This window comes from Musa acuminata, chromosome BXJ3-10, assembly GCF_036884655.1.
Source record: "Musa acuminata AAA Group cultivar baxijiao chromosome BXJ3-10, Cavendish_Baxijiao_AAA, whole genome shotgun sequence".
NCBI classification, from domain to species: domain Eukaryota; kingdom Viridiplantae; phylum Streptophyta; class Magnoliopsida; order Zingiberales; family Musaceae; genus Musa; species Musa acuminata.
The window spans coordinates 33,358,697-33,381,480 of record NC_088358.1 but is presented as its reverse complement, the minus strand read 5'-3'; the positions used below and the strand labels follow the sequence as shown (position 1 = coordinate 33,381,480).

The window sequence follows — 22,784 nt, the reverse complement described above, 5'->3', positions numbered from 1 at the left end:
TTAGCATTGCAAATCTTTAAAGTTGCCATCATAAACAAGACAATAAAAGGAAAAGGAAAGGTTTGCCACGGTCAAGGTTATATGATAACGATGGTTAAATTGATGAGGCAACCCCCATAATGCACGATGTAAGATTTACCAACCGATAGTTGTCGAATATTTCTTAAAATGATTTAGTAAGTGCACAACACATTGTATCTTAATCTCAATAACTTACAAGCAAACAGCACAGAGCATAGGTCATCCACTGGTTGCTATTAATTCAGTAATCTGATGTCAATCTTTCTCGTTCAACAAATAATATGTAGTTATGCCCACTAATTGAGTTTGCAGTGAAAAGACAGGTTGGAAAAACGAGATGAAATATTCAAAAAAATTATCCATAATTTTGGCAATCTTTAAAAAGCAACGCTAGCAATGAGAGATATCAGGCAGATAAAAACAGCATACTGAAACTCCAAGAAAAATGATAAAGCTTAGTAGCTTAAGTGGCATTTAAGTAGAGACAACAACTCAGTTGAGTGAACACCTGAATGGAGCAAGGCTTCATTAGAAAACGAAGGCCAATAATCAGCTCCATTATATACCAAAAGATACAGCAAAGTGCAATTCCCATTCTTCGTGATCCTTCATGGCCTACTTAATTCTACACTGAACTAAATGGAAAACTACATCGATGTTTCTTTTATGACAGAATAGCCATTGGATCATATCATCGCAGACTAATCGTTACATAGGCTAAATGGTTGCTGCAATATACTAACAGAAAGTTCTACAATGTATGCAAAAGACATCATGTAAAGTAGCTTAGTCAACAAGGTAACAGAATGACACTGTAAGTACGCCATAAGAGATAGATATCCCACTGTGTAACAGACAAGACAGAAGTAGTACAAGTCAAATAAATGGAAAGCTTGGAGAAACAAAATTTGACACCAATGAAAATATAAAAAGGATGAACCAAGAACAGATTTAAGTGGGAGTAAGGAATGCATGCAGTATGCAGATCATAAGTATATAACGAGGGTTGAAGAATCACAGAGCAACCGCAGAAAACAAATCAGGAACCACAGATCATAAATTTAAGGAAAACATATATTCCACGCTCAAACTAATTCAGGCAGCTCATTCAAAACCATACTTTTCAATCAACTTGCATAAGGCAAGTTAAACATGACCTCCAGGTAAAACTCTGACAATATAGTAGATTCTCTGGAAAATATTACCCTTGCACACAGATTTGCGTGCTGTTAGGAGGAATTTAATGATGAAAAAACATCAATACAGAGAATTAATTTAACATACCTGAATGGATACACAACTTTTACAATGTCGATCTTGAATAATGCCAGCAAAAATAGAAAAAGTTTTTTTTCCCAAACAAAGCAATGTGATGGAGCTTTCAGCCACTCAGTTCAGTATTTACATGTACATTAGCATATAGACAAAAGCCAAAAGATGCAATAGAATGGTTTGCATATTGCCCACTCTTGCATGAAGTAGAAAATCAGACCCCTGATAGTCTACAAAATTTTATGTTTTTCAGAATATGTAAGACACGGATATAGCTTATATACAAAGGTAAAAAATACTTTAAAAAATAAATCAAACTAGAGAACCAGAAAGCCTAAAAAGCACCTTATCAATGAGAGAGAAGCTCCAAAAAATTCTTACCATCTCCCAATCACTGCATCATGCAATTGGACATTCTGGTGTAGTTACTCGTCAACCAAGAAGTGCTTCTTTACATCCATTAAGGTGCATGTTGTATTAGTGAATAGAAGTGCTTCTCAGTTGCCTCTTTGCCTCAATGTTTGGAGTGCAAGTACGAGCTGTCATAAATCCAGAGCATGGTACAATGTCAGAATGATGAAGAACATTTCTTAGATGTTCCAATATTACAAGAGACTTCAGATTGGAAAAGAGTTGCTATAGAACTTCAAAAAAAAAGGAAACAAACTGGCCCATTTCTTGCAAGAAAATATTCATCGAGAGATTGTGTATAGTCATGATAATTACCAACTGGTTAAAAGCAAAATTATGTTCGGAACATTTCAGCTTTTTATTATTGTTGTTGTTAGAAGACCAAATACGCAGGCCAGTAGTCATGCATGCTCAACAACCAGGTGCAAGTTTCATCATGTACAAAGACAAAACATGTAGTTTATGATGGTTCCATTGACAATTTTACATATGATCCAAGAACAAGAGGAATTAGTGACTTAGTAGTAAGCGATAAAAAAGAAGAGCAAACTCTAACTATTCCAGATAGAGTACTAAGTACTAACCTCCTGGAAAAATACCAAAGCCAAAAATTATGGTAATTGCAGAACTAGCACTCCATTGTCTAATACCTTCAACCCATTCTTAATGGCAGTCAAGTAAATCTGTGGGAGAAACATGCGAAGAAATGCTCACATGACAATTTTATAGAGAAGTCTATTGAATGAGAAGATACAACGGGGAATAACCAGAGAAATATTTATTAAAACCAAATAGAAACCCGATGGCTTGATGGTGGGAGAACATCCATGTAGCCAACCAGATATTTGGGACCTTATGGCGCTATTGTTGTGCAGTTGGAAGTTTGTCAAGAAGCAATGCTTATCAAATGTTACCTATATCAGTTGCAATCAGGGTTCATCGTACCGAGCTGTACCGCTCATATGGGTGGTATACACAGGTCCGACAGGAGACCGGTATATGGATCGCCCTCTACCGAGCGATACCCATTACATGACCCTGTATTGGGCGATACAAGATGTGTATCAGTCGGTAACGATTGAAATCCGATTGTTACCGACCTGTACCGATCAATAACGGTCATATTTCGACCGTTATAGATCAAGGGCTCAAATTGCCCTATTTTCAACGGTCAATTTGACCGTTTGAACCATAGGAAAGGGCTTTTAAACCCTTTCGTCCGTCATAGTCGTCCGCCCAGTATACAAAGGCAAAGGCCAAGGAGAAGGTACTTGCATCAATAGCACTAATGGAAAGAATTAAGTCGGGCGATGAGCGCTAGGTCCAGAGACAGCAGCGACATGGACAGTAGTGACTCAACCGATGATGGTGGCAATGCCAGAGAATCGATGGTCTCATCTACACAATTTAAAGGTGGAGCATGGACTGAGGAGCAATATTTTACACGTCATCCAAGATTCAAATCATGGAGCTCAATAAGGTATTGGTCAAGTTTATACACGAAAGAAGGAGGCAGTGGATGATTTTAAAGCCTACACAACGTAAACACAGAGTGAAGCTCATCGTATTCACAACCATCATATTATGGAGAATCTTGCAACCAACAGTAATACGATGATAGTTGATCATACTTCTCCGAGCATTAGTATGATGATCGATCTTATAATACAAAGCAGCAAATCAATCACGAAAGTACAATCTCTGACATTCTCCATGCTCCGCACCAATACATGGCACAATCATCCTTGCCTCAAGAGTTGCCTTGGACACATATGATTCATGACAATCAGACTACAACCATAACCATATGAATACACCAATGACATACGGTAACTCAGTTTACTATGCCGTGGGATCATTTTCAAGATTGGGTCTGACAAATATATCAAATTAAAATACAGATACATAGAATCGAGGACCTCAATCCACCACTTACGGAGTCTTATCGTTCTTTCTAATGTAAAATCAGGTATATTCATTGATTGATTACTTAATTCATTTGAATCTTAAAGTTTAAGTTGTTTAAAAAATAATCTAATAATTCAAATCATTTCTTTCTAGATAATTCAATATTAATGGAAGGAAGGTTCGTAATGTACTATAAAATTACTTTGCAAAACCTAAAGAAGACATCACTATTCTGTCATAATTTAGATTATTTTTGCTAAAATTATACTAAATTTATTTTTATTTCCAACTTAAGAACCCTAATCCATTTTTTTTCTATTTTAAAGAAGTTTTTAAGCTATTTTTAATAATTTTATCATATCGTTACGCCCAAGCGTATTGACATAGGGTATGTCAATACACTTCCATACGTACTGTACCGATGGTTGGTCGGTATACCGGTACATATCGATAAAGCGAACCTCGATTAACATAGCTTAAATCAGCTGCTAACCTTAGGACCAATGTTTAGGAAAGCACTTAGAGAAAACGATATATTTAAATGTCAAAACAATATATAAATTAAAAAACGAAAACATAATCTAGTTTATATAGTAAGGTGCAATAACCAAATAAATAATTTATGGCATGACATTTATACACAAGTAAACAACTGATTAAGTGGTATAGGAAATGGGTAAAAGATTTAGCAATAATTATATTTATCATGTACAAAGTATTTTAATAATAAAATCTAACAAAGAAAAGTTATTAGCAGGAAAAATATAAAATATATAAGTCTGCATTTACATGCTAATGAAGACTGTTTATGTGGTCGCGATTGAATTTGCATGTGCGGTGATCATAGTTACCTCTGGAACCAGTTTACTACTAACTTCATATTCTCACGAAGATAAAAATTAGCAAATGAATATGTCTTACAGTGTTTGTAGGAAAAATGGTAGTGTGGCCCAATTTATTACAGGACTTATAAACAAGGAATTCAATTTCGATTATCAGGCCCATATCAGTCTAACTAGTATGGATCTGGTCCATGTCCACGTATCTACACATAGTATGTTGGTATGTAATACAACAGTGTTAACTAGTTTGGAGGGATGGGTGAAGAAAGAAGTAAAAGGGAAGGCTAGAGAAGGAAGGAACCATGAAGAGATTATCGAGGTAGCCAGCAACAGGTGATGGGCGAGGGTGGAGCAACGAGTGAACTCCGAGGAGTAGCTACATGTAAGAAAAGATTTCTGTCAATGTATTCCCTAAAGGCATGGTTTAGATTAAAAAAGATTGACTGACCTATGGGTAAAGAGTGGTCCGCATTTTGATGCGTTTCCGATAAGTACTGATCGATATGAACCGTTCCAGGTTTGAATTCCTTGATTCTAAATAACAAATATTTGATAGTTGTGTAAAATGGAAGGGCTCACAAACTACTAGAAGGAGGCACTACCACTCTACACAAAAGCAACCAAAGGTCCCTAAGCATGTTGTCAATTCAGACTACTCATCAAGAGCAAAATATAATCATGCCATTGTACTTCTGAAAGCTAGATATAATAGCAATAATCAAAGAGAGGATAAAAGGGCATTAATTCAAAGGGAAAAATGTCTTACAAGTACACTATTTTTATTTATATGGCATGCACTCCATATGTTAAAAAAGCATCCTCTCTCTCTCTCTTTTATATATGCAACTATAAATGCTTCTTGATACATGATGAGTTGGATCACCAAAAGATAAGAATATTTTAGACTAGCAACTAAATGTATATATTAAGATGATTTCCATGCATTATTTTATCTACTTTGATATATATTATCTGTTTTCTGCTTTTGAAAATCCATAGCTGTTGTTTCTTTGTTCATGCTTATGTGTCTATTTTCTGAGTTAATATTTGTCATCCTAGTAACTATGCTAAAGTACAAGATAATATGACTGCATCCATCTCTGTCCTTTGAAACTAATCATCAAACATCTGAAAAGATTCATAAGTGCTAATCATATGTGTCCTGCAAGCCAATCACGTGAGTGATGACACGTGTGACTTGACACGTAGTCTTTTTGCTTATTATAATTTGACATTTATCACTTTATATTGCTTGTTACATATATGCATATATATAATGTGATTTTCTTAGATCTGTGTAATGGGAATCGGATTATGATGAGATCACGATTATAAGACCGATTCGTCTTTAAACACAGATCCTAAATAATCCCGATCATAGGTTACTCGAGAGGGATATCGAGATAACCGAACAGACTGGTGTATTGTATACCCCTCGATATGATGGATGCAGTTGGTCTCATAGCTGCTCGTGTGAGGACACTAAAGATACAATACAGGTGCTCATTGGGGAATGAGTTCACAGATTGATCCGCTTAGGGAATGCTAAATGGTTAATGATGCTTTATTGTCAAACAGCGATTTCGTAGTCACTACCGGTCATCGGGAGTGGTAGTCAACCTTACGAGGACTATTGAGTGTCGATAGAGAATCATCCACTTTCGGTATCATAAGAAAAACGTCACATGTGTTCTTGCTCAGACAAAACCCTGGCCATTGTCATTCAGATTGAGAAAGAAAGAGTTTTCCGGGAGAATCCGATTAGAGAAAGACTTGAGTAGAAACTGTTTTGTTCTGATAGCACCATGCCTGATATACGATCTCTGGGATATTAGATGGACGAAGGACTCTAAGTACACGATAACTAAGGACATACAGGTTCAATGGATTGGATTCCCCTGTATCGTCTGGGGACTACGACGTAGTGACCTAATACGTCCGCAATCGATGAATCGAGTGAATTATTATGGAGATAATAATTTACTAAGCTAGAATGAGTTCTGACATGTATGACTCACGGCCAGCTCGATATTGGGCCTAGAGGGTCACACACATATGGTAGGTGTTGCGATAAGTAGAGGTTCGGATATGAGATATCCGCCGAAGCCCCTATCTTATTGGATATTCATTAAGCCTCTGAATTATTGGATCCTATGGATGAGATTCAATAAGAGCCCATGAGAGATTATTAGATAGAGATATACTAATCTAAGAGGCTTGGGTAGTTGGATTTAGATCCAATACCCAATATAGTAGGGTCTATTAGGGTTAAGTTGACATGGGACATTTATAAATAGAAGAGAACTAGTGGTTCATAGGCTAGAGCCTTTTGGTTGCCTCTCCTATTCTCCTCCCCCTCCACCTCAAAGCAGGCCTGAAGTTTTGAGGAGCGTCATCGTAGCCTTGCTTTGTGGATCACCGCTAGAGATGAGAGCGCTTGACCTCCTTCACCCTCTCCTAAAGATTTGTAGGGATTCAGGGATATACGATCTCTCTAGATAACTCAATCTTTCTCATACGTGATTTTTTATTTCGCGGATTTTGTGCATCAATATTAGCACGACGACGAACATATCTTAGGGAATTTGAGATTTTATTTTCTATTCTTCCGCTACGTATGTGATGTCGCCCCCAAGATTTCCTAACAATAATATAAAATTACCATCACTCATTAATAAAAACCTTTATCTTCTCAAAAAATGACCAAGAATATAATGGCACTCAGTGCAATCAAGTAGTTTGAAGAAATTAAAAGATGTCTTGCATTATAAAGAACATGATAAAACTAAAGAAGCAAGTTTAATTTCTTTTTTCGTATGGTGCAATTGGGTACGTAACATACAATGCACTATGAATTCTCCTATTGTTTATAAGCATTTAAGAATTAAAAAATAGATACAGAAGAACATTAAAGCATTCCTTATGACTATCAGAATTTATAAGGAAAAAAAATGTCCTCATATTGAACAACAATCACATGCAAAGTTCTGACGTTTAAAATGAGAAATTCAGAACTAAAAAAGTAATATTCAATATAACAAGTCCAAGATTGAAAAAACAGGTTCACTATGTAAAACTCAAGAAGACAACAGGATTCTAGGTGGATTGGAATAATTCCATCACAAGTCACTTGTATAGAGATAGAACTTTTTTCCAGTGTGGTACAGATGCTCTACGGTTAACAACCGACCAAACCTTCGAAAACATTTCTAAAACCAAAAAACCTGATAATCACAATAATAACTAACTTTTAATAAGTTAAATCTGATCAAGATATTTATTTTTGTTTGCTTTAAAAAAAAAACAGCTATAAAATATATGGTATAAGCAACAAGGTGATACAAGAGAAAGATATCCAAATGAATCCAACTAAGAGATTCTGCAAAGGAAAAAGAAAATCTGGTGCAAAAACACCCTAATATGAGCATAAAACTTGCCTAAACCATCTCTGTAATCTGAAGCTGCCTTATGCAGTACTTGAAAATGGCTTCTTCATAGAAGTAGGTTTTCATGTGGCACCAGGCTTCTTTGAAGATATAAGAGCTGAAGGTAGCAGAGCCTCAATGTCTTCTCGTTGTCGTTTCCTCCGTGCAATTAAATCTTTGGGCTCCTGTGTGTCAGAAGAACTAATCTTGGCCATCTTACTGGTTAACCGTTTTGTTTCCCTTGAAGATGGAGAATTTGAACTTTGACTTGAAGTACTAGATGGAGCATGTTCAGAAAATCTCCGAGCAGCTGTTGCCTTCTTTATCAAACATCCAATAGAAGAATCCATTTCCAAAGGTACATTGCCATTAGTTTCGTCTTTGAGTCTATCACAAGTTGGTTGTTCCTGCAATATATTCTCAGTATGAGCTGACTCTTCATGTTGCTTCTGAGGCTTCTTTGTTTTGTTCTTTCTAGAAGCTTTCTTGGAGATAATATCCTTGGAGCATGCATGTACCTGCAATGGTGATTCACCAGCTGAAAGAGAACTGCCTCCTAAGTTTGGAGACCCAATAGAACATGTCAAGCCACTATCACGTGAATTGCTGCTAGTTTGTATGTCTAGATTCCTACCAAGCTTGCTCTTTATTTTGCTGCCTGTTTTGGCATTGGTTCTGGCCTCGTGTGTTCCACAGCCCACATTGTTATCCCTTTCACTATGCTTTCGGTGAGTAGAACGTGAAGCCATCTTTGGAGAGTCTATGCTTTCACTGTATGAGGATAAATTTTTAGCAAAGACATGACTATATGGCCTAACAAATGACCGGAATAAATTTCTCTCTTTAGAATTCTCAATAAGAGCAGCCCAATTGACATTTCTTTGCAGTGTCCTGGCATTACCTACTATCCACAAAGAAATTTTTGCTCGTGTTAAAGCAACATTCATGCGTCTCGCATCAGCAACAAATCCAATACCTTTTGAATTAGATTTAGGTAGTTCAGAACCAGAACCAGAAGCTCTCACAGTTGATAGTACTAAAATATCTACTTCACGCCCTTGAAAACCATCAATAGTGTTAAATTCTATTTCAGATACAACATCTGACTGAAATGCCATGGAAAAACGTGAACGTAACAATGAAAGCTGACTCCGATAAGGTGTTACAATCCCTATTCTTCGAGATGTGAACTCTGATGGGTATCTAACTCAAAAATAAAAAAAACCAAAGAATGACAAAAAATCACTGTCTGCATAATTTACCATGAGATCTTCTCAAAGAATTAGGAGAAGCATGTATACCTTTTCTTTAAGAATTTCAATATTTCAACTGCTACCTCAACCTCAGCCTCATTATAAAGGGATACAGAACCAGAATTCTTTCCATGATGTTCGTGACCATCAACAATATCGAAGAACATGTAGGGACCAAGACAACAATTCTCATGGAATAAAGCTGACCTGCCTTCCATCTCAGCACCATTTAGTAACTTGTTCTCATAAAAGTGCATTGATGGAAATCTGCATATCTCAGGATGCATGCGATACTGCATAAAAATGCAAATCACAGAGTCATGCCAGGAAATAAAATAAATATGCCCTCAAAATAACTTTAGTTGAACAACAAATACATAAAAACAGCATTAGTTTGTATCTATAAGTTTATGCTAGTAGCATGCATGTGTTAAACTTCGTTAAGCAATACTTCTAGTTATTAAACATTAGCCAGTGATCATTAAAAAAATAAAGATAACACTCAACATCATATAAGAAATAAGTGTCTTTGACACACAAGAACTCTCTTATATACATTCACAATCACAGACCAAACAAAATTATGCTTTGAATATGACAAAAGGGATATTATATGAATATTAGAAAAATTCAATGGCATTTTTAAGATTTATTTACCTTTAGAATATATGAATATGTTAACAGATGTCAACTGAGAAAAACTGATTATATAAATTAAATATTAATATAGCCATCAATATGTCACAATAACAAGTAGTTGTAAAGCTACAGACTTATTGTTTTCATGAACCCATCCTTACCTGTTCATTTAGCATTATTACGGGGTGACCAGCTCTCTGTAATCGCTCAAACATACTGCACTCATAGAGAAATTTGCTCGCAACATTAGAGAGCACCGTAGCAGGAAGCTGCTTGGGATCGCCAACCTTCAAAATGAAAGCTCATTAACCAGGTTGAAAGTGTAATCAGAGTTCTACAATGAGAAATATACAACATGACGAACATCATTACCATTATACACTTGGTTCCATTTGACTTGAGAAGCTGAAGCGGAATTAGTGTTGCTGGTTCAAGAGCCTATAGTAGTAAATTCCAACAGAAAATTTTCATCATTTCAGTCATCCACAATAAAGAAGTAAAAAAAAAAAGTACTACACTGTAAACATACTTGGGCTGCCTCATCAATAATAACAATATCAAACAAGTTCTGTTCAGAAAATTTTCCATATCTATTACTGGAAGCAGATTCAGAGCAAACGCCATATATATCACCACCACACCCACTAAGAGTTGTAACCACAATTTCTGCCTCCTTGAGGATAGATTTTCGAATTTTATGCCTGAGGGACCTACTTTCCTCAGAAACTTTCCTTTCTCGGGCCTGAGCAGTCGCAAGATCAGCACAAATTGCCTTCTTCTGTCCATACAAAATATTGAGCTTTGCACCGATTGCAGCATCAGAAATTTCTAGTGGATCACCTTTCTGGGAAGGCTTGTTATTGATTGAACTGCTGGTATTCATTTCATTTTCTTCTATTTTAGCACGCTTAGATTCATATAATCTTATACTGTCTACAACCTTTTCAAGTTTTGCACGAAGTGAACTAGAAGATTCTACATCTTTATCATTTTTTCCGCTGATTTGGTTGTTCATTTCTTCTGCCAAACGTTGTTCAACAAGTGTATCAATGAAAAAGGGTAGTGAACGAGGATGAACTGTTCTTGAATTTCCAACCCGCACTAGATAAGATTTGAATACCTTCCCATCACTCCCATAAAGTCCCTCACTGATTCTGGATACCAATTCATCGACAGCAGCATTTGACTGCGCACAGATAAGAATTCTTCCTCGTGAAGGACGTTCTGTTGGTACAGAAGAATCTTTTTCTGCATCCTTCATCAGTTGTTTAGCAAAGGCTGCATCCTGCCAAGCTCTTGCCAATGCAGCAGACTGACTAATAAGTCCTTTTGAATGACTAGATTCATTCTTGTCATGTATTGAATGAGCGCTTGGAGTTTTAAAACAATGGCTCTTATGAACTTTTTGTAAAGCAAGCCATGCACTTACTATAGCAACAATAGTTCTAGTTTTGCCAGTTCCTGCATAGTAAAACTTTAAACTGTATAGTGCAAATTATTCTAACAAGTGCAACTTTGTTGACATCAATAGAGATGGAAATTTTCAAACCTGGAGGACCCTGTATGAGGGAAAGTTCTAAGGTCTTCTTGGGTTCCGATGACCCAATGGCAGTGCTAATAGCTTGAATCTGACTGCCATTATATGATGATATAAACATTTTCTGCATGTACCGAGAAAGCTTATCCAGTTGAACCTTCTTAGATGCAAGATGTCCAGCAGAATGATTGACTGGATTTAGGATGATTGGAAGCATAGGGATGTCATGTAGTGAGGAAAGAGCCTGAAACTCCCGAAGTTGAGGGGTCATACTCATGATCCGACTTGAAAACCATTTACTTCGTTCTGTAAGTAGCCTTCTTGCTTTGTTAAAGCGTGAAGAACTACTTGGAAGATATAACCTGATTACAAGAACTATTGATCGACTTTTATCACTTTTCTCACGCCTCTCCACCTAAGATAGAAACCAACAAATTACAAGACCCTGTTAGGCATAAAACTTAATTATCATAGTAAAAGAGCAAATCCAAATAATACCTTTCCAAGTACATGCACATGTTGGGCTGCATTTTGTAGGGGTTCCTTTGTTAGCAAAACTAAGTCATTTTCAGCACATACTCTTGATGCAACAGTGTCAGTGCCATCAAGGCAGCCACGAATCAGATGAAAATCATCTACCCTTTCAACTGAAAGTAAGCATATGCTGCTACAGGACATGTCATCCCCAGAATTTTCAATATATGAACTATGTAATTGGGCTTTAAATTCTTCCAATACCAATGGCCGGAAAATCTCAACATAATGGCTTGATGATTGAAAACATAAAGGTATCTCTCTTAAATTGGTTAAAGCAGATTTTCCATCTTCATTATCAGTGGTTAATCCCACAAGAACAAAATAGTCCAATTCTAAGATGGGTCTATACCAGTCATCTAATTTTGGAGGTTTAAGTCTTCTAGCCCCCAAGTCTGTCTTATTAAGAGAACCAAATTTATTTTTTGTAGGCAACTGAAGCTGAACGATTTGCCTTTTAGGTACAGAGATGCTGTGCTTTGCTGGCAGCAATTTTGCATGCCTAGATCTATCAAGGGCACGCTCTAAGACATCATCATCTTGACGAATCAACTCCTTGATGACAGCATCATCTTTTCTTAGTTCCGAAGAGTAATTTTGAGAAGATAATTGATGAAGAAAAGGTTGGCTAGATAACTTGGCTTTTTTAAGTGATGAGACGATGTCACTTGTATTACATGACTGACTTACTCCATCTGTTTCTATGCTCTTTGGAAGAATCATACTACTTGTGCCTTCACAGACAGCTGACTCAACCATCGAAGACACACTGCTATTGATAACCACATCCTTATTTGCCCTTTGAGAAGGAACCTGAGAGTTCCCAGAAGATTTTAATGATGGAACATTCTTCAATCCATCTTCTGACAGGCAAGTACTGTCTAAATGGTTATCTGGTAAGGCCCCTGTAATAACTAAGTCACGGGAAACCTTCTTTTCTATTTCATCATCTGAAAGAATAATAACATCTTGGTTCCCAATTGTTTGAGGTGGAAATGTCGCCCCACTGCAAACTTGATCATTACAGACATAAGTCTCTGAAACAGAACTTTTCTTCACATACGAAGGCTCAGAAAGTAATGTTTTTGGCCGCAGGACTTTCTGATCATAAAATTGAACAACATCTTCAGCCAATGATATCTTAAGTTGAAGCACCTTCTCCTTCAGCTTATCAACTGCTACAGTATCTGTAAAAGAAGAACAAGCAAGTGTCACACAATTTGGGGGGTTGGGGATAAGGTGAATGAGTAACCCAAATTAAAATCTAACCATGCGACACAATTGCTTCAATAGCACCAAGATTGCAAGATGTCTTAATTGTGTGTGAACTTTTTAAATAGTTCACCAGAGAAAGAATGCACTGCTTCCAGTGTCTACTAACAACAATGAGAGAAGATCTCCCCCACTCCACCAAACGCAAGAACCACTTTAAGTCAAATATATCATGGGTAAAGCATGCTAGATTGCCAGACAACTCAGATAATGAGAAGCTGAGTTTTTCATAAACAACAGGAAGAGTCTCAAGCAATCGAACACATGTCATCTGCAACAAAAAAATAAAAGATGAAGAATGTATACTGAATTTAAAGTATCCACATAAAAGCCACAAAAATCAAAATAAAATAATTAAAATGCAGCTTATTTCTTCCACTATCATGGACAACCACATCTCGTGCCACCTCAATAACAGACGATTGAAAAAAGTCAAACAAGTTAGAATTGTAGACATGAAATAACAACAATAACAGATTTATCCTACGGTCATACCTGACAATTTTTGCTATTGACAAGCTCCTTTCCTTCCTCTAGACATTGTACAATTGTTGGCCATACAACTGCTGATAGAAAGCAACTAAACTTCTCCCAAGATTTCATATCCACTATGGTTCCTGAGCTTCCAGGTGGTCGGTCTGGCAAATTTTCAAAATAGGGTTGATGCAAAAAGCCCCCCTCGAATAAAGGATTTGTAGATTTTGTATCCATTTTAACTGATTTTTTATCAGAAGTAACCACTTCCTTTAAAACTTTGCGCAGGATGAAAAATAAGTGGTGAAGATTATGAAAATTTGTCACGAGCAAATGAACCGGTACCTGAGATTGAACATATGAATAAAGGAGTTTACAAAAACTGAAAAGCTTTTCCCCTTTGGAGCTAAGCAGATCATTCACAGAGCATCATTGTAGGCCGTCAACAAAATAAACAGGACAAAAAGAGCAAAATCAGAGGAAATGACCCAAAAAAAAGTTTGAACTCTAGAACTTAAATTGTTATACAAGATAGAGTTACAATACAGTCTAAAGAAGCATATCCTTGATACTGTTTTACAAAATTGGCAAAAGGTATAAGAGCAATCATGAGATATTAAACACTAGTTATAAGTGTGAGGATAAAAAGAGACAAGTGTTTATCATCAAACAAATAAATTAAAGATACGTCATGCAGAACAGAGTACTATTTAAGAAATAAATCTGTCCTACAGGAATCTGATACCACTATCAGAGAGCTAACAAAGAAATAAATCATGTGAATGAAAAGAGAGTCCAACATCAAACAAGAAAAATTACAAAACTCAAACACAATTGGACGGTCTTAATGCATTAGTTTGTTCAAAACACCAGTGGACTACACTTTCCTGTAGATAACATAACTGCCTGAGGACTGCACCCAACAATCACCTCCTCTCCAACTCTTCAATAACAGGTAACCAATATTTATCCAGAACATTAGAAAAGAAATATAATTAAAGATTTTTTACATGCATAAAATACTCATCAGAATAGATACTCCAGCGTATACTTAGGGCAGGCAATCAATTGCCTCCATGGAATTAGGTATTCTCTATCCTAGTATCAATCATCTCAAGCAAATGCAACTCATACACCCTTGCCCAGGGGTTCCTGCATATGCAATAAAAGGCAAAAGAAATCTGTGAAATAGAAAATCTTCCTGGTGACGTGGGATCCAGAAAAAAATAACCCATTTCTAACCTCCAAGATCCAGGCTACCCATGAACAGATTCTTAGAATTGTAATTAGTGCAGACAACATATGATATCTGTCAAGTGTCATCTGTGCTGTTTCTTTTTTTTTTACCATTTTTAAAATTGCTTCTGTTGCAGGTTCTGTTTTTTTTTTTCATCCCCGAAGAAAGAAATATTTCATGAATCATGCTGAATTAAATAAGATCAGATCCTAACTGGTCCGAATTCATCAATTCTCAGTATGCTAGGTGCAGTTCCCAGATTAACAAGCCTACATCATATAAGTCACTGATAGCCACACTGATCCAGGTTTATATAAAACTTCGGTAGAAAATTCTCGTTTCCGAAAAGGAATTGACAATTTTGAATAATAACAGTACTTTGATTGTTATTTTCAAAGTTCTATCAAAATTTTTACATCAAAATCCCGTCAAACTTTGAATTTTTTTCAAGATATTGCAAGCACACATGATAACTTACTCTGATATTGACACTTATCACTAGTCATTCACCCATAAAGTGGACCCTGCATGTTCCACTACCAGAATCATTCAGTATTTTTTTATTGGTGGAATAAATAGTCATTCTGCTTGGCTATAAAGTACCACTCCTGTAGTTTGGAGAGAATATACAATATACACTCATACGGATTAGTCTAATTTCTTTATTTTTTAAGGCAAGAGTTGTGTTAACAACAAGGAAGAACAACAATAAGTGAGAGTAAAGTTACACTAGGATGACTGAAGAAGACCAAAGAAAATAAACCAATAAGCTATAATATATAGAATATGGGAGTGACTATTCAATTTGAACTGGAATTTCAGTACCACTATCTAAAAATCTGTGTTTCAGAGCTTACCTGTTGTAATGCATATCTCAACCCTGAAAACATAGCAGACAGAGAAGATGCACTAGAGCAAAGAAACTGAAGTCCAGAAGTCAGACCCCGTGTCCTTGAAACATGTTCCAGGATCACTCTATCAGCTTGTCTTATGCTCTGAAACAAAATGTAAATGTTAACAGATTTGGTTAATACTCTGAAAACATATAAATTTCCATTGTTTTTTCCTTGTTTCATTTGCTAGCTTCTGATTATGGATTAGGTGATGGTCCATTCAAGAAACACATACTGTATCACCAAGGTAACTTTAAAAAAGAGCCAAAAATAGCACCTGCCAGGCATTGAGCCCCTACCAGTTGGCACACACCTCATGCCGATCTGTGCTAACCATCATAAATATGCCAGCACAGAACCAGCATGCCTCAACTTAAAATGTACCTCTAGTAGCCTAATGAATGAACCACTCACAGAAATTAAAAGGAAAAGTTTAAATCCTTACATCATCAGGATCTATAATCAAAAGTATCAAGCTCTCTGCCATTCTTGGTTCCCATGTCCACTGCTTCTGAAGTTCATGTTGCTCGATTTGCAATACGAAGTGGGCAGCAAGCCTAGGTCAAGTTTCAGAAATTACTGGGTGCTGAACATAAAGAAAATCCAGGTAGATCAAAAAAAGAAATCAATAAGCAGAAACTTTATTTCAAAGGCACACAATTAGAATATTATTAACAAAGCTGGTAATGAAACTCTCATGGTAGAAGGCATTGGTAAAACCTCTTGAGTGTTTTTGTTAGGAAAGAAGCCATGGATGATGCCCTAACAGAGTTTCTGGACTCCTTTCCATCACCACCATCATCTGATCCAGTAGGGATTTCCCACCCAAATGATGACAAAATTTCTCTAGCATTTAATGACAGGAACTCTTCAATGGAGGATGAGAATTCTATGATGGAACCAAACTCTAATAATGAAATATGAGATAAAGCCCAGAAAACAGCCTTGGAAAAAGATATAGGAAGCATAGAGGGGTCTACTTTAGTTAAAGCTTCAAACCATAACATGGGAATACAAGCCCATTCTGCACATACAAGAGAGGTAAGCTTGTTCTGGACACCAAATTCACTCCAACAGCTATTATCCTTCTCTTCAACATCATAAGAAAATAGTTGATCATCTTCATCATCAAGCGATATTTGTGGGACGTTTGCACGAATGTGGAAAGCATCATTGAACTTTGATTTTAAAGACATCAAAGCAGAGGCATCAGAAATTATAATGGTATTGATGAGATCAAATGCTGGCTGACGCAAAGAACTATGAAGAGATGAATCCTTTAATGAGCTGACCAAAGATGGACCCCTGTCAAACAAATAGGAGACTAGTCGTCAGAGTGAATTAAACATAAGTAAAATGGTATTATTGTTACAATATTTATTTTCTTTATGCAGTAGAAAAACCTATTAAAGAAACTAGCAACTAACACAGATGGAACAAATATGGGTGTCCTTAAAAGCAAGCTCCTATATGCTAGCATTCAAAGATGTTTCGGAATGCATTTCATATCTTGCATTTTATATAAAACCAGTGATTTAAAAAGGCACTCAGGCGCTCACCTAGGCGCTCGGGCGAGGCGAGGCGAGGCCCGAGCGCCTCACTTCACTTCCAGGCGTCGCGCTTCAAAGAGGCGCCGCTTGGGTGCTCGCCCGAGCCCAAGCGCTGGGCGCTTCGGACGAGCACCTGGGTTAAACCAGGCGACCGAACCAGCGTTTTAAGTTTGGTTCAGTCTCCGGTGCTTTAGTTGGTTCAATCGAACCAACTTAAGCACCGATATCAGCTGTCGCTGCCCAACCCTAACCCTGATCGTTGCCGCTGCCACTCCCGCTGCTCGCTACCATTACCGTTGTCGCCGCTCACCACTTCCGTTGCCGCTGTCGCCGTTCCCGCTGCCTCCTTACGCTCCCGCTCCCGCTGCCGCTGTCGCTTCCTCTTTTCTCAGTCAGCACCTCCTTACACTCCTTCTCCTTTTGTATACTGTTAACAGTATACTAATAATAGTATTTGTATTTATTAGATTAATAATGTATTATTTTGATTTTATATCTTAGATTTTTTTAATTTAATAATATATTTTTATTTTAAATTTTAAATAATTATATTTATTATTTATATTATATATTTTTAGAGGTCCATAGCCAAAACCACAAAAGCTAAAATGGATCTTAACCCAACAAAGAAACATAATTTTTAGTTTTTTATAATTGCTTACCACATGTGAGCACATTCAAAAGGTGGGCATGGAGGATTCATTGAATAGCCACGTTGGATGATGAGAAGTGCAATCTGGAAAAAAAAAAAAAACAACTAATATGAATAAGAATGATAAATATGTTAGAACAAATAATTGAATGTATGCAACAAAAAACGAATACAATCACATCCATCTTATAGATCGGCTAACCTTACAAGCATTTTTTCGCATTAAATTGCTGAAGTTTCTACTTTGAGTTACTTGATGAAGGAGAAAATAAAGAAAATGTCTTCGTTGCTTTTCATGTTCACCATCTTGCAAAGATTCAAGAGACTGGAGTAAGAATTTTAAAATAAGCATTAGTAAACTGAAATAACTAAAAAAAATGAAGAAGCTTGTTAGAAATTAAACGTTTATATAAGGATGACAGATGGACAAGCCTGCAAAAATGGTAGAAAAAGATCAAATATATCTTTATGACTTTTCTCATTGAGAGTGTGAAAGCACTGTCCCAAAAGCGTGTTGCGCATCATACTGGGTGATAATGTTGTTCTCAACCATAGCTTACATCCTAGATATAAAAATAAGTCAAATTACTTTCTCAAGCTGATAAGTTACTAAACGTGAAAAAAATCGAACACTCACCAAGCATTTCAAATAATGTCCTAAGACAAGCAACAGCAAAAGAGAATTCAGGTGTGTCATCACTGACATGGTTTAGTACAAAACTCAGAAAAACAGGATATTTCTCCAATATCCCATCTTCAAGTGCTTCCGCCTCAAGAAAGCCAAGTCTACAGTTAGGTGCAATACGTTAAATGGTTCCACATCAAAAAGAAATCATAACAACATATTTGTGTCTTTGACAACAGGTAAGAAATCTAGGTGAACCTTAATTTAGTATCCAAAGAATTAATTCACATACAATGTCTTGATCCCGTTCCATACATTTATGCGCTCAAGTTGCACTCTTGGTCTTAACACTTCTGAAGTTGATGGTAAAATCTCTGCTTCAAGAAAGCCAATATATTTCCTCAACAAAGGTTGCAAGGGCTCCAGATCTGTTGCTCTCCTAAAAAATTGTAATAAAGAAAGTTATATGAAACGAGCTCCAAATGATAACTGTGAGTCACTAGCATAAAAAGGAACAGATAGCGAGGTGAAAACACAGTACATTCATTATGATGCCAAATAGGAGAGCTAATAGACAAGGGCATAAAGAAGCACAAATTACCTAATACTATTGCAGTTTAAACTTCAATACTGCATGTAAGAATGTTGATCCTCCATCTATTATTAGCCATCATGAAAGATAGTAATTAACAAGCAAATATATGTGTTTTGTCTAGGATAACTCTGAGCTGCCTGTCTAAAAATACTAGCCATAGTATACATATTACATAGAATACCATCCTTCCACGTGTTACTAGAATATTCAGGTTTTCAGCAATATCCATAATCTAGTATATCACATCAATATTCTTATTTTGGTTTTTTTTTAAAGATCTTAGATTGTCCTTTATTGTTTCTACTTCAGCTAGACTTCTCAGAAAAAAAAACACCTGAAACATTTATGTTCCATGGTTGTACCCAAAACTAGGCTAAGACACATTAGCTTTTGCTTGAAATAATGGCCATATCAGGAATGCAGATATATTGTAGCCATCTGTCCTCATTCAGTCTTATGTTTCCGCTAACAGAAACCTTTAACTAGACCATCAGTATACCAATTAACAATTTGAATGGATAATTCAAAAATTGGGGCAAAAAAGGTACCTCAGTTTCCCCATGCATCCAGCTAGACGAAATCCAACTGCCCTTGCCCGCCCACCTTTAAGAAAAAGTAGAGCATATATTCCCTATAGAAGACAACCATTTGTCTGAGTAAAAAAGCAATTAAAAAAAATATGACATGGAAACATACTCCCATCAAAATAATAGACAAAGAAACAACAAGGCGGCAATGCAGCGAAGAAGAATTACAAATTTCATAAGAAAATTACTGGATACTGTTGATTGCTTGAGAGAGTAACTTCATGAGACTCATCAACAGCTTCAATAAAGAACTGAAACTCATTAACAAGTGATTGGTCATCCAATAAGATAGGAAACATTAGCACCTGCAGTGGAAAAATACGACTAGTTATTATATTTATGTAATTTAAAATAGTAAAATGACTTTACAATGAACAAAGGAGGAACTTCACTAGTTGGCATCGTGAAGAAAAAGCCAAAAAATAGAATAAATAAATAAATAAATGGAATATTAAATACGCTACATAACCTGCATGTCAAATCAGGTAAAATAAATGTCATGCAAAAGACTTTTGGACATATCTTGAGAGAAAATCATAACTGAGGAAATGTGATGTTACAGACTCATTACATGGAGTTCAATGCACGATTAGAGATAGCAGGTGGTAACCTATACTTGACTATTAATCAATGCCACAAATACCAATGCCAACCTTGTTCAGTGGTCAAAATATGTGAACATAGCTCTTGGATAATTATTAGGCAAACTTTGATAACATTAACGAGAAGCAGCAAGGAGAGAAGCAAATGACCATTCATGCAATTAATAGTTCCAAAAGTGCTTATCAAGGATAAAGTTATAGTTAACATACTTCAAACATCACGCTAACAACTTCTGTCCCATGAGATTCTGGATCATACTCCTTACAGCGAATTCGCATATTAATATCTTTAAGATGTTCTGTTACCCTCTCTTCGTCTAGACGGTGCAATACTGTCAGTAGAGGATCAACAGAATCTGTTTCATATTCAACATTGTAATATTCTTGAGCCTGATGATGCTGACATATACATTGTGTGCAATGCCCCAGTTCTCGAGAAACCCGCTTCCACAAAAGCTTAAGAGGTGATACAGAATTTGTATCTCTGAAAAAGTTATGGAATGTCTCCAAAAGAGGTCCCATTAAGTCTGAGTAGTCACACCAGATATGATTTTCCGCTGGTAAATCAACCAAAAAGTTGAAGGAATCTGAAAACCTGCAAAAGATAATTGGGAAGTCATACATAGAGAATGATGTAATCTGGTTATCAAATAACAAATACCAAACATGACAATATTTTAGAAAGGCATAAGCGATCTACAAACTGTCTAGTGTCAGCCATTTGCAATTATGGAACTCTGAACAATGAAATCATAAAAATAATGCATGCAAAAATAGTAATTTAATACAAATCATACCAACGCAAAAGCCAAAAGAAATTGCCCTTGTAATATTTTCTACCTTAAAATAATAGTTTTTGCACATGATCAGTTGAAAAAGCATCATTGACCTTATACTATTATAACAGAATTTTTAGAAACAGAGTGACTCTTTATTTTAGGCTGTAGTGACAGTTTTACCGACAATAAACTAATGACAATCCTCAAGATATCTAATGAAATAGTAAAACATAGCATGTGTAATCAACTTTTAATAATTTTGCCATGATCGAATATAAAAACCATTAAGTTCAACTCTTGGTTGACCTTTCCACTTCTAAAAAATAAATAAAACTTATAGTACCTAGGACTCAACAACATATGCAGCTGACCAGTTATTATTCTATACTGAGTAGGATAGCCATAGGCAATCTGAAAGGTAAACGAAAAGAAAATTCATTATTACACAATGATAATTACAATATACTCCCTCGACTTACTCTTCCTGAAATTTCCAAACAGAAATGATTCTGGAGGGCTCAAATACAACTCCAGCTTTAACAAAGTGCTTTCTGAATTATAAGGTTATTATAGGTTGATAAACCATAGGAGTTATTAATAACTGGCCAATATCCGGATATGAGTGTACCAAACAACAGTACGTGTATTCTTTTCACACAGACATCCATCTTCGGCTATACAAATCAATCATTTGAGTAATGGAGTGGAAATTAAATAAAGCCAAACATAAAGAAGAATCAGAACACATCAACCTTAGGGTGGAGGACTAAACTCCCATATATCATATTGTGCCAAAATTTCTAGTTGTTTGACATTGATAGATACCTCTAATAAACCAATATGCAGCTATAGAAATATAATTATTCATAACTTCATAGTAAAAAATTCCGTACATCTGGTGTCCTAAGCAATAAAGCAAGACAACAAAAATTCAAGTTGTCATTTCCTAAGCTATTCGATTATAGCTCATGCTCATAGAAGGTCAGACAAGAATACAGTGAATCTCACGTTTCAAATTTTAACCCAACTCTATTTGATATTTCCATTTGTAGCCAGGCAAAGCGTGCTACCAAGTAAATTTAGGCAAAAGAAGCGACCCACGTTGGCATCCAACAACTATTATAGGTTACAAGTCCCTTTCCACTAATTAAACGCACAGGTGCGCAGAGACGGAAATATGGAACATGCGATGAAAGCAATTGAAGAAATAAAGAATTTCCACTCCTAGAGAACTCCTACCTTCGATCACCATTCCAAGAATTACAACCGTCTCATATATGTCTATTCATAGAACTAAGAGAAAAAGGAATCAATAGAGTGAGAGGGACAGGTGGTGATCGAATAGTACCACTCCTCCTTAGTTCGCAGGATCCGGCGCTCCCTCGAGGGGGAAGGATCGTCCCCATCGAGCTCCTCCTGGATCGCGCTCCACCGGTCCAAGAGCTCCCGTCGGGTGCAACCCTTCCTCGCCATGGCAAGTATAGATACGGACGCCTCTCCTCCTCCTTATCCTCAAAATCTGCTTCAAAATCGCGCAATGTTGCCGCCGATCAAACTAGGGTTTCGCCCCAACGCCGCCGCGTCGCCGTCGTCTTCTAGAGGAGGAGGGAGATTGAGTTTATTTTTGAAATAAGAAATAGAAAGGGGCTCGCACGGGGCGAAGACGCGAAGTGAGA

At 36.5% G+C, this 22,784-nt stretch overlaps 1 protein-coding gene across 4 annotated transcripts; it reads right to left on the bottom strand.

Moving 5' to 3' along the window:
- Positions 1-1,282: 1,282 nt before the first annotated feature.
- On the bottom strand, positions 1,283-22,774 carry LOC135650532 (uncharacterized). 4 transcript variants are annotated; one of them, XM_065169968.1, is made up of 23 exons: positions 22,457-22,773; positions 20,540-20,924; positions 19,916-20,032; positions 19,689-19,771; positions 18,838-18,984; positions 18,558-18,706; positions 18,353-18,483; positions 18,123-18,245; positions 17,931-18,004; positions 16,439-17,023; positions 16,164-16,275; positions 15,683-15,820; positions 13,610-13,933; positions 13,112-13,385; positions 11,807-13,029; positions 11,321-11,723; positions 10,301-11,232; positions 10,144-10,209; positions 9,933-10,058; positions 9,181-9,425; positions 7,892-9,082; positions 2,289-2,387; positions 1,283-1,832 (listed from the first exon to the last, which is right to left on the bottom strand). In XM_065169968.1, exons 1-21 carry the CDS (start codon positions 22,579-22,581, stop codon positions 7,963-7,965), a joined length of 6,882 nt encoding a protein of 2,293 aa, XP_065026040.1. In that variant the 5' UTR covers positions 22,582-22,773; the 3' UTR covers positions 1,283-1,832; positions 2,289-2,387; positions 7,892-7,962. The 4 variants fall into 4 exon arrangements, with proteins under 4 accessions (XP_065026040.1, XP_065026042.1, XP_065026039.1 ...); XM_065169970.1 differs by lacking the exon at positions 7,892-9,082 and having other exon boundaries at positions 22,457-22,774; XM_065169967.1 differs by lacking the exon at positions 2,289-2,387.
- Between the last annotated feature and the right edge of the window lie 10 nt (positions 22,775-22,784).

Coding starts and splice junctions, on each gene's coding strand:
- LOC135650532 (XM_065169968.1), bottom strand. CDS start 22,581: ATGGCGAGGAAGGGTTGCACCCGACGGGAGCTCTTGGACCGGTGGAGC. Junction 18,005..18,122: donor TGCGAAAAAATGCTTGTAAG/GTTAGCCGATCT, acceptor TTTTTTTTCCAG/ATTGCACTTCTCATCATCCA. Junction 11,724..11,806: donor ATGTGCATGTACTTGGAAAG/GTATTATTTGGA, acceptor TTTCTATCTTAG/GTGGAGAGGCGTGAGAAAAG.